This window comes from Salvia hispanica, chromosome 2 (genome assembly GCF_029641045.1).
Source record: "Salvia hispanica isolate PSC_SH4W2 chromosome 2, Shi_PSC_v1, whole genome shotgun sequence".
NCBI classification, from domain to species: Eukaryota; Viridiplantae; Streptophyta; class Magnoliopsida; order Lamiales; family Lamiaceae; genus Salvia; species Salvia hispanica.
The window spans coordinates 7,167,999-7,181,503 of record NC_142693.1 but is presented as its reverse complement, the minus strand read 5'-3'; the positions used below and the strand labels follow the sequence as shown (position 1 = coordinate 7,181,503).

General features: G+C 33.6%; 1 protein-coding gene across 1 annotated transcript; it reads left to right on the top strand.

The window, feature by feature from the left end:
- Positions 1-2,416: 2,416 nt before the first annotated feature.
- Positions 2,417-3,355, top strand: LOC148931495 (tryptophan aminotransferase-related protein 1-like). The gene is made up of 4 exons (XM_089064809.1): positions 2,417-2,484; positions 2,544-2,695; positions 2,801-3,082; positions 3,162-3,355. The coding sequence occupies exons 1-4, from the start codon at positions 2,417-2,419 to the stop codon at positions 3,353-3,355; spliced, it is 696 nt and encodes a 231-aa protein (XP_088920935.1).
- The last annotated feature ends 10,150 nt before the right edge of the window (positions 3,356-13,505 follow it).

The following is a 13,505-nucleotide window of genomic DNA, read 5'->3' as shown; positions in this document are numbered from 1 at the left end:
GATTAATTATGACTTAAATTTAAACTAACTTTTTTTCTTAATGGTGAAACCTTATTAATTCAATCTCGACCCATAGAATAATTTAGCAGATTATAATAACAGAAAATAAATAAAAGCACTAAGCATTTGAAAAATACATAATTACAGAGAAGTCATTATTTCATATTCACTCTAATTTGAGAAATCGGAATACAACATATTATTTAAAATCAGTTAATATGGTCAGCATTCCGATCCATACCCTGAAAAATAATCTTGAAATAAATGTTAGAGTGTATGTATCAAAACAAGAATTTTTTTTAAAAAAAGAAGAATTGAAAATAACTCACCAAATTTTAGTAAATTGCGTTGTATAAGATGAATGTGGCCACCTCATTCATCAACCTTATAGTTTTTCGGACGCTTTGGTGCATATAAAACTGAAATTGAAAAATAATATTTAAATTTCTTAGGAAAATGAAATAATTAAACATGAGTAAAATTAAATAGCAATCTGAAGAAAATCATAACAACCCGTGTAGTGCAAAAACTGTCGTTTTGTGCAGTTTTTTTTTTTTTTTTCATTTTCCTAAAACAATTTTTTTATTATTACATTAAAAATATGTTGTGCGAATCATGTATGAAATAGTAATAATTTAAAAAAGAAAAAAATTATAGAAACTCGATTAATTTTAAGCGAGTCATCAACAACTAAGTAAATTAATATAGTACAGTAAATATAGTTCATGCTACAAATTCAAATGGTCTCTATCTTTAACTATACAGAAGTTGTTAAAGTGTGAGTATTATCTGAAATACTTGTTAGCCATTCTTTATGTATAAAATATAATACTAAAAGAAAGAAAGAAACCAAGTTGTCTACTTATCTAATTAAACTTTCCCATTTCAATTAATGCAATCAATCGATCATGATGTATAGAAATCTTAATATCAAGCATGTAAAAACCAGATTACATCTTAAACATAGAGATTATATTAATATTATATTAAAAGAGTGAGACACATGTCATAATATACGATCAAAAGATATGTCTAATTACATGACCTTTCGTTCTAATCTCATCATCCATCGTTCTTTTCCCTAGCAAAAAGAGCCATGCTTTCAAATTAGGTGGAATATTTTATTAAATTCCCATGTAGCAAAAATGAAACAAAATGATCTAAGTAAGGTAAAAAAAATCAGTAAATATCGCTGGAGAAAAATGAATCGTTGGAAACTGAATTTTAATTTTTGTACTCTAGCTATAGTTTAAATTTAATTTTTTCACGTTAGTATAGTCTTCGTATTATAGTTTCTTGTACTTTAGTAATTATATTGTTAGCTTACGATTATATATATACATTTTACCGCTATTTAAGTTAGGATTTTTTAATTGCATTAACTTTGTAATTTATTAGATTTAATTATTACAATTATCAATACATTTTTTCTTTCTTTTACCTATTGTTATTTAATTTACGTATTTTATTTTTATATCATCCTATTCATCAGATTGGGTTAACACATATTGGGCTTAAATAGGATAGTTAGGAATTGTGGACTGAAACAGGATATTTAGGAATTTCCGTTTGTGTCATTATGGTCAGTGTTCTTTCACGATAGAATATGAGAAATAATTATTTATTTTTTAACTGTTGCGGGGTGACCTTTTCTATATACACATTAATTCCAAAATAGAAAGAGTATATTGTGCCGTTATATGTCGTTCGTTGACCAACGACTTTTCTAACCTACAAATTAGTTAACTGAAAAATGATGGAATATCATTAACCGTTGTCGAACGAAATATTTGTCATAAAAGTAGTTTCGGCATTTGTATCGTTATTAGTTGGTTGTATATATCGAGTACTCATTATACACACTCAACGATTCTAAAATAAAAATATAAATAATTTATTAATTTCAATACAAACTATTTCACTGTTTATACCATTATATATTATCGAGTAATCATTATACACATGGAACGAATCTATAATAGTAAATAAATAATTTATGTCTTTTAACATACAAACTATTTCATTGTTTATACTTGTCATATATTATCGAGTAATCATTACACACACACAACAAATTTATAATAGAAAATAAATAATTTATATCCTTTAACACGAACTATTGCATTTGGTAGAATATATAGGTACACATTGTTCAAGACCCTCATTAAATATACTTGAAAAAATCAATTATTTAAAATTATACCAGTATATCTTAAAAAAGTGTAGTATATTTTATTAGCGTATACATCTCTATTTAAATTCTTATTTTGTCTCTATGTAATTCTTATTCAAAATTATATTCCATGAAAAATATGGGTCCATGTGGGAGAGAAGTTGTAACTGAAATTATATTCCTGAAAAGCAACATCAATTTACTCCATTCCTATCTATATTTTGTCTTGTTAGGAAGCACTTAATGTTTCACGAGAAAAAGACAAACTTCTTCATCATGTCAATTCAACAAAATTATACACCAGCACTGCGGTAAAGAAAGTAAGAAACCATATAGTCTATATATTAAACCATATAGTCTATATATTAAGGGGCCATGTGTTGAAGAGAGCCAATGGCATGCTCGTGCATGATCTTGCATACTATTGGCCTCAATACACGGCCATCACAAAGCCTGCTGATCAAAACATCATGCTATTCACCATATCTAAATGCACAGGACACGCAGGGTCGAGGATCGGGTAGAGGACCTAAAAATACATTGGTTTTATTGGCTTTAAATGACATTGTTTATATGTTTTTACATTAGGTTGGCTTCATTTTGTTTTTTTGGTGTATGTGAAGGTGGGGGCGATAGTGAAGGACCCTGATGTGGCGAAGCGGATGGTAAGATTCATGGAAATCAGCACCATCGGGGTGTCCAAGGAAGCTCAACTCAGAGCTATCACCATCTTGGAAATGATCTCCACCAACAGCTGCCCAAGTAATTTCTTCGAGTTTGGGCGGTGTGTTATGGCTGAGCGATGGAAGAAACTGCGCGAAGCTCTTCAGGGAAATGATGTTTTGCAGGTCCCTGACTTTCCTCCTCGACACTGCAACTTCAAACAAAACTATAACGAATGCCATCCAGGTAAAGAATTTCTAGCGGTTGTTTGACTGTACATTCGTGTTGGTGATCGATATTGTATGATATTATCTGTTTTGAACAGCTTACGCCTGGATGAAGGCCCAAGAGGGAGTCAATCTAGAAGAGGTAATGAAGGAGGAGAGAATTAGAGTACGGGGAGGCGGGACTTTCGGGTGCCCCAACAATTATGCTAGGCTTAGTATGTTGGGCAGGGATAAAGACATTGATTTGCTTCTAAAGAGGCTTCCCTCCATTTTTAAACGCCTAGCTCTTTGAACCCTTTGTTCGTAGCTTACATTGTTTCAGCCATGTGGCGTAGTGATTTCGGTACTTTGGTGTTTGTAAGCAATAAAACTAACTTTTAATTAGTTTCCTAAGTTTTGTGCTCGTCTATTTTCATGACTACTCCAAAATTTCAAAACTAAAATGCTATAAATATTAAAGTACACGATTCTAACTTTTGCGATAAATAAAAAGTTTTAAAAAGTAAAAATAGCCCACATTGGCACAATTTTTGCACAATTTTTGCACAACCCAGTGTAGGTGAGGATCCTAATCCAAATCCTTGTCTTCTCCATCTTCATGCTATATATAGCTTAATTAAAAACTTAAGAAATCACATTTATACCTTATACTCCCTCCGTTCCTTCATAGTTGAGCCATTTTTCCATTTTGGGAGGTTCCCTCACAGTTGAGTCATTTCCATATATAGTAATTTTTTCCTTTTTCTTACTTTACTCTCTCTACTTTATTCAATTTTTACTTTATTCTTTCTACCTTTTTCTCTTTCTTACTTTTTATCTATTTATTTAACACAATGAACATTCACTTCTTAAACTCCGTGCCGAAAAGTTTTGCCTCAACTATGAGGGAACGGAGGGAGTATAAAAATGAAATAAATCACATTAGGACATATAGACAACTGGAAATAAATACTACTACGATGAAAAATACATAGATTGCATGTTCTTATGAGAAAAGCATCCTCTCATAAACAAAGTCAAATGATTCTCTTTATTGAGAAAGATAGAGATCTTATTTTTTATCTCAAATTTTGAATTTTAATGTTAAATTTATTATTTTGTGAAAGTGTGATTAATTATGACTTAAATTTAAACTAACTTTTGTTCTTAATGGTGAAACCTTATTAATTCAATCTCGACCCATAGAATAATTTAACAGATTATAATAACAGAAGAATCAGATAAGTAAATAAATAAAAGCACTAAGCATTTGAAAAATACATAATTATGGAGAAGTCATTATTGCATATTCACTCTAATTTGAGAAATCAGAATACAACATATTATTTAAAATCAGTTGATATAGTCAGCATTCCGATTCATACCCTGAAAAATAATCTTCAAATAAATGTTAGAATGTATGTATCAAAACATGATTTTTTTTAAAAAAAAGAACAATTGAAAACAACTCACCAAATTTTAGTAAATTGCGTTGTATAAGATGAATGTGGCTACCTCATTCATCGACCTAATAGTTTTTCGGACGCTTTGGTGCATATAAAACTGAAATTGAAAAATAATAATTTAATTTTTTTAGGAAAATGAAATAATTAAACATGAGTAAAAATAAATAGTAAACTGAAGAAAATCATAACAACCCGTGCAGTGCAAAAACTGTGTCGTTTTGTGCAGGTTTTTTTTCTTTTCATTTTCCTAAAACATTTTTTAATTATTATTACATTAAAAATATGTTGTGTGAATCATTACCTTCTCCATCTTCTGCGACCCAGTACGCTCGCGAAGCTGGACTTGCCAAGTGCCTTCTGATCGTTGTGCGATCGGAAGGTTGCTTTTGTTGTCAATGCTCGGGTAAACTTCTCCCACAACGGGAGAGAGCTCCCGATTTGTTGGCGATCAATTTCCTTCCCCATTATCTTCCTCTTCCCGTCCTTCTCAAAAGGAGTTAAAACATAGAAAATATAGTTTTCTGTGCTAACCTATAATGATAGAAGCAAAGCTATGTTAGAATACTTGCTATTAACTCAAGCACAATTAAATATTGTGTATTCATGATAACCATGTATATATATACCTCTTTCATTATCAACACATTTTTGCACATACTGCACAGTAAAAGACTCGACAAGTATACAACTTACTTTCCATTCTTGTTGCTCTTCTAAGAGTTCGTTCCCTTCTTGTAACATCTTTCTGTAATATCATAAAAGTAAATGTAAGAAAAAATATATATTTGTTATACAATTTTGTTCATGTAGAAGCTAACCACTTTCATAAAAATAAAATTTTTAATTGAATAAAATGTTTATGTGATAACTAAATAGCCAGATCTGATTTTGATATTTTAGGTATAACATTATTAATGCCAGGATAGGTAAATCATAATGACTTGCATTATTTTTACTAAATATTAATTATATGTATATTAAAAATAACAAGATAAGAATGTATATACTAACTTAGGATTAATTAATCATACATGAATTAATAACTGAAAAAAATAAATACATAAAAATTCCTAGTGAAACCCTAAAATTTAAACCAACACACAAGAAATTAAAAATCCCAAAGAATCTAGGAACTGAAAATGAGACACAAAACTTCGAACACATCGAATCTCATGTCTTTGATCGATTTCTAGATCTCTCTGCTTACAGAGACCTTCGCCTTTTCGACGTTATAACCATGAAAATAAATATTATAAATAAGCTAATAATGAGTGAATTAAACTAACAAATGGAAGCCTTTGATTTAGAGGCATCGGGAAGAGGACACCATTGGCCCTAAAGCATTGGTACCGTTCATCCCATTTCCATTCAAATTCTTGAATCTGCAAAATCAGATCCGAACATAAACATCATGAGAGAGAGAGAGAGGTACATTCTTGAAGAAATTGATCTGAGAGAATGAAGCTAAGGAGACTGAAACTAAGTGTTGAGAGAGAGTGAGAGTGAGAGTGAGAGAGATGAGTGAAATGTTGAACATTTTTGCCTAAGAATTTTTTTTGCAGTACTCAAAATAAGGTGTTAAAAATAGTACTCCCTCCGTCCCACAAAAGATGTCACACTTGTGGAACGGCACGAGATTTTAGGAGGTTTTGTTTTGTGTGTTAAATGGAGAGAGAAAATGTAATTTTTATATTCACGTGAGAGAGAACTTTTTCCAAAAAAAAAAAATGTGACATCTTTTGTGGGACAGATGAGCAGCTTTTTTTCTTGGTATTTCAACCATGGATTGCATGTTGAGATGATAAAACCAATCCTTAGACACAAAGTCAAATGATTCTCTATTATATATAGAGAGAGACAGATTTTATTTTTCATCCCAGATTTTAAAAATTTAATTTTAAACTTATTATTTGGTGAGAGTGTAATTAATTAGGACCTGAATTTTGAACCAAGCTTGTTTCATTTAATGCTGAAATCTTATTAAGTGACTAATTACAACGAACCTATATTTGAACTAACCTTTTTTGAGTTTTTCTTATATTGAGTGACTAATTACAACTATCTTTGTCGTATGTTGGTCGTTGAGCGGAGGATATTGTCACGATGATATTTGTCGTTAGTTTATCGTTATGGACTATTAGTTAATTTAATTTTATATTCATTGTTTGGTAAAAGAATGAATCTGATTTAATTTTGAAAATTAATGTTATTGAACAATAACTGTCAGAACGATCTGTTGGCCGTTGAACAATAATTGTTAAAACGATTTTTGTCTTTCGTTGCTCGTTGAATGGTAACTAAAAACTAGGACAACTATCTTTGTCGTTAGTTAACAGTGGTATTTATTATTGACTAATTTAATTTATTATTTGTTAAAATAATTTAATCTTTTTTGCTAGTTGACCGTTGAACAATAACTGTAAAAACAGTTTTTGTCATGAGTTGATAGTTGATTTAGGATTTGTCGTTGAATAATAAATGTCATGATGATCTTTGTCGTTAATTGAACTTCGAACAATAATTGTCACAACGACCAGTTGGCCGTTCAACAACGATCTTTTTTGTTCGTTTACTGTTGCATAATATTGATTGATATGCGTGCTTTTTCAAATTTAATGTTAAATCGAATATTTGGTGAAAGAATAATTCCGATTTATAATTAACACGGAACTCTTATTCTGCAACTTACAATTATCTTTGTCGTTTGTTGGTCGTTGCACTAATCTTTTTTATCCATTTTTCTTTATATTTGTTATAATTCAGATTTAGCTAAAGTGAAACTTCAAATTGTGGAGATAGAATGTAGTTAGTTCATTATTTATCTCATGTATTAAAAGAAAGAGCCAAAAATCTCAAAATAAAAATTACATGAAAATTTTAATTACATAACTACAAGTTTTTTGCAATTAATAATATGAGTGTGAGAGAGGATATTTTGCTAAAATTGTGAGAATACAATATAAAATATATTTTTTATGAAAGTATACTACTATCTAGAGTTATGACTTATTATGTAAAAAAAGAACACTTTTATCTACATTAATTTCTCTATGAAGAATGAAATTGTTCTTATCTCATGTGTAGATATACTCGTACAAAGGTTGATGGACAATTAAGAGGAAGAAATTGTCAAAATCCCAAAATAATAATGGAATGAAAAATTAAATTAGATTTACAAATTTTTACAATTAATGGTATGATGACAAAATCCAAAATGGCAAGAATAGTTAAATTACGTTTACCAAAGCAATTAATGATTTGAAGCCAAAATCTCAAAATAAAAATGACAAGAAAAATTAAATTAAAATTACAACATTTTGCAATTAATGATATAAGAAAGAAAAGAGCCAAAATCCAAAAATAAATAGCATAAATAATTAAATTATTAATTATAACTTTATGCAATTAATGTATGAGAAAGAGAAAGGCTAAAATCCCAAAATAAGAATAGCATGAAAAATTAAATTATAGTTATAACTTTTTGCAATTAACAATATGAGGAAGAAAAAAGCCTAAATCCCAAAATAAAAATGACATGAAAAAATAATTACAGTTATAACTTTTTGCAGTTAATGATATGAGTGTGAGAAGAGAAATTTTGAGGAGATAAATATGTTTTGATTCTTTATAACTTGAATAATATTTTGTTAATAATAAAATGTGTGATGAGTATGCTAGATTAATAAAGATTATGAGAAATAATCTGTACTTTGGATGTAAAAACCATAACAATTTGAAAAGATTCAACGACTTTAATTATAGTACTAATTTTCTTTTTTCAATCTCTTACTTTTTCGATAAAACCCACCTTTTGTTCTCTTTACTTTTTCTTATTTTGATTTATTTCCTTTTTGTTTTCTTTCCTAATTTTTATCTGTTATTGTTTTCTTTATTTTTCTTTCATAACCTTAATTTTTAATTATCTAATGTTATTTATGTAATGTTAGTTATGGAAGAACTTTTATTTCAATATATATTATAATTTTCTTGAAATTAAATAAAATATATACTTAAAGCATAGTTCTAAAATATATATACGGCTACACGACTCTTTAGATAATATATAATATTTTTTCATAAAAGAATATTGTTTATATTGTATTCTCATAATTTTCACAAAATTTCCTTTCATAAAACTCATGTCATTTATTTCAAAAAGTTGTAACTGTAGTGTAATTATTCATGTCATTTTTTCTTGGGATTTTGGTTCTTTTCTTCCTCATATCATTAATTGCAAAAAGTTGTAACTGTATTCAATTTTTCATGTTATTTTTGTTTTGGGATTTTGACTTTTTTCTTCCTTATATCATAAATAGAACAAAGTTGTAACAATAATTTAATGTTTCGTGCCATTTTTGTTTTTGAATTGGGGGTCTTTCTTCCTCATCATTTTTTATACCATTTTTTATTTTGGTTGACTCTTTCTCCCACTTAATTATACACCAACTTATGGTTACAACCAATTTATTTTTACACCAACTTATAGTTACAATCAATTTATTTTTGGGATTTTTTCAGTTATACGTAATTTGTGGTTAATCTACATATGATATAAGAAAAGGATCATTCTACATAGGGAAGGCTGATTCATATATACTAAAATATTATAACATTTTTGAATGAATATATCATATATGGAATCGTTAAGTGAAGAATGAAAATATGACTCTTTACATATTAATATGAAAGGAAATATTAAGGAAGTGTGAAGCTACGTGTGGATGTGACAGTACAAGTGTGGTGTGTGTGCCAAGTGTTGCGATATTCAAATAAGGCAGGTTCCCCAGATCCAGCAAGTCCACTAGATCACTTGGTCTAGGAACTCGTAGGTTGTGCGGAATCCCGGTCGTCGGATACACAAGTACTTCCCCGCTTCAAAAACCTTCAACCACTTTACTAAACCTAGTATAGGGAAGTAGGGATCGATCCCACAGAGAAGGATGCGTAAGAATCGTAATCAAGGATTTGGAAGTATTTTTGGTGTTGGCTGCTGCCACGCATTTTCTTGGGTTGAGGAAAAATTAAAATTAACTTGACTTGGGAATATTAGAAAGAAACTTAACCTAACAGCTAGACCTAGGAAATAATTCTACGATGGGACCACATCTAAGTAAAAGCAGAGTACGACTGGAAAGTGGCAGAATAACTAACTCTAGTACTAACTGACAGTGACATCGTCTTCTACAACCAAATTCGCATAAAACTTCTTGAGAAAACACATAAGCAAATAAAAAACAGAGCTACTAACTTGGAATCAAATCTATGCATAAATAACGAAGAACTTACAGATCTGCATACCTAGACGAAGGGAAATAGAAAACAAAGGAAATAAAACAAGTCTATCCACCACTGTTTCTTTCACACGCCAAAACCAACTTCAGACGCTAAATCCACTCCGGATCCAAGCGTCCGACACGGACTCCAAACAGAAGAAATTCTCCATCACGTCAGATTTACAAATTTAAGCTCCGAACACTCAATCAACCACAGATCTATCACCCAATTCCACATCAAACACCTCAATAACGAAATAAACAGAGATCGACATAGCAATTTAAGAATTACGCTAACAGTAGAGAGATCTAAGCAAAAGTAACTTGAAATTAAACAGCTAAACTCAGATCCATGAGCAATAAGCAGTTAAACATCATCAACATCAAAGTCGACTCCCAAAAGTGAAGTTCGACGGTGGAAACTAGCAAAAACAGCTGAAATTAAAACAAATGTATCTTCGCCCTCACTGGGACGGTGTTACCAAACTCGAGATCTTTAGAAAGTACCCCCCCTATCACGATTATCCCCCAGAATGTTTCCCAAGTGTGTGTAAAATGTATGAGCTAAGAAGAGTGAAAAACTATATCCATTACGCTGCGTGCTCCTCTCTATTTATAGGCGCTTTAGTGGGTCCAGCGAGGTATTGATAATGACTTTGTTGCCCTCAGCTGTAGACTCCCCCGTCACGCCAATTTTTCCTTGTAAATCCTGCTCATTTCGTCCTTTTCTCTCGCTAGACCATCTCCTTCATTACTTCCTTGATCTAGCGATTTTCTTCACACACCTGGCTTAGGAAACGTGTTAGACCCAGCAATTTATAACATTTTTTTGCACATTACCGATGCATGAAATTAGCCTTATCAAACTGCTCACACTTAAACCATACTTGTCCTCAAGTATAAAGACAAGAAAAGAAAAGGAATAAGGCAAATTTCAAGCGAGGTTATCTCTTGACCGACTCTAGACCTAGACTCAAGAAAAACTAAGAAATATAAGAAAATCACACAAACACGCAAAACACATATATACATGAGCTAGTTTCAATTTTAGGCATCTGTCCCCACAAGATTAAGGTCATTCCAATAGTTTGCACTCCTCCAAATAGGCCCTTTCCCTTCCTTTGCCTAGCCAATCTGTCAGTTTGTCAAGATAGCTCTCTACTTACCCAATTGTTAGGTTCACTCGATCACTCATTCCTCACCAGGGATGTTAGGATCGATTCTCTCTTAAGTTAATGCTACACCACTGAAGCGTTGGGTTATGAGAGTTATCTCCTTTCTGGCGCAGGCTATCATTATTCCCGTTTTAGACCATTCCCCCCTCTGGACTTCGTCCAGCTTATTCCTCCTCTTTTTTTTTTCTTTTCTTCTCTCTTTTTTTTTATCTGGACTTTGTCCAGCTTGTTCCTCCATTTTTTTCTCCTGGACTTCGTCTAGCTTATACCGCCTTACCCTGGACTTCGTCCAGCTTATGCCTTCATAACCCAATTCCCCCTTTTTTTCTTTCTCCTTCATAGCTCTTCTTCCCTAAGCATTCAGTGGTGGCCCTTAAACATTTGTTAGCTCAAAGTTATCTGAGGTTTATAACTCACTATATAGTAGGGCTTCACAACTAAGTAAGTAGAGGCATTCTCCGTCATTCTTGCTTCATTCAAATTAACTAGGCTCATTTAAGGAAAAAGCTTCTAAGTTGAAATGCCTCCTATCTTCAATTACTTTCACTAAGGGAATCATGCCGTATTAAATTCACTGGCTCATGTGACAAAACTTAAAACTAACAAACTCTTAACATGTAAAACGGGTAATGCATTGACTCCTCTTCCCCTCCCACATCACTCAAGCTTGTCCCTAAGCCATCGTCGTGAAGGGGGGAACAGAGAGATCAATGCAAAACTAAAATCATAAAACTTCTCACACTTAGACCAAGCAATGGGCTAAGTGGGAGAAAGACACAGAAAAACATAAAAAAAATAAATAAAACAACAGAAAACACGAACTTCTCACACTTAGACCACGCAGTGGGCTAAGTGGGAGAAGATATAATAAATGTTAAACATATATATAACAGGTGGACAATAAAAAAATGAAAAGAACGAAAAATAAAAGTTACTTGGTCAAGAGATGTTCGATCATTTCTGGGGCTGGCTCCCTCGGGAGCCAGACTGGGGTGGGACTCCGGGGCGGGTTACTTTCACCTTCTTCCTAGCTGGCTGCTCCAGCTCTTCTTCCTTCTGCTCTGGGATTTCCAGTACTGACTTTCTCACGATCGATTTTGATTTTGGTGGGGCTGGAATTTGCACGGGAATGGTCGGGGAGATCATCTGAAGCGACTGCTGTGGTCGCTTGACGGAGGGACTGCTATGGGTGGTCTGCCTGACTTCACTGCTGGACCCAGGAGTTGTCCTCAACTGGGTCAAGGGGAGCGTCTTGCATCCACTTCAACATTTTCATTGAAAGCTCCACCGCTTCCGTCATCCTATCATTCTGTTTGGCACATTTCACTGCCAAATCAGCAATATTTCCCCTCAGGGTCTGCACTGCCTCCCGATTCCCCATCAATTCGTTCCTTATCCCACCGAGTTCCTTCATCATATCCTTCCGCATTATCTGCATCTCCTTTTTCATGTCCTGGACTTCCTTCCGCAGCTCCTCGATCTCTTCACTTGGTATGGCCTCTTCTGCTTCCTCCGGCTCCGCCTTCACCTTGTCTCCTAAAGAATAGAAGAGAGTTTTGGTGCCTTGAGTCTGCAGCAACCCATTGTTGAAGAAATAATCAACACTGAACACCTCTGGGGGTTCGCACATGACTACAAGTGGAGCAGCCTTGGCAATTCTCGTTTCTATATTCCTCTGGAGGTAAGCGCCAATGAGGTGGCAGGTGTACATATGACGTCCTGGGTTGCTCGTCATCTGGTGGCACGCCTGAGCCATCCAATATCCGAGGTGCACCTTAACACCCTCTGCCATGCACCAAGTGAAGTAGAGATCGGTAGTAGTGAGGGCTGAATTCGCACTGCCCATCAAATTGTAACTGATAAATGTTTGAGCAAAACGGAGGATCCGATCTTCGATGTGGGAGGCCTTGGAGTAGCTGGATTTGAACGCCCCTGATTTAGAGTGCGTGACCAGTTCCCATGCTGTCTGTACTTTGAACCCAGGTGTGTTCTTTGGCATCCCCACCATCCTGTCGTTCCAAGCCCCCTCTTCATCTTCTTCCTTAATGAATAACCCCATCCGTAGGGACCACTCCCTAATGCTCAACTCGTGTTCCTGATTGAAGAGTCTGAATGTGATGGAATCCGCGTCCAGGTCTGAGGTATTCTTCAAACGAAAAGTGGAGAAAAACTCCCTTGCCAGATCCACTGGTACCCTCTCTTGGCTGTGCTGCAACAGCCACTCAAACCCTATTGCCTGGATATAGGCGCGAAATTCTTTGTCACATGCAATCATCTTGAGCTCCCTCTTGCTATACTGTTTTCCTGACTTGGCCATTTTTCCTGCGCTGCATCGTTCCTTGTACACTGCGATTCTTTTCTGGTCGTCAAACTGTCTCATTTCCTCCAGCAAGCTCTTGGTCAGCCAAATCACGGGGCGTCCGGGAATTGGCTCTTCCTCAACCTCCTCAGAGTTATAGCTTGGCTCAAGGATGGGCTCCTCGTGCTCGTCGACAAGGGTTTCCTCGGTCTCAGGGGAAAGGGTCTCCTCGACCTCATGGACGGAGGGA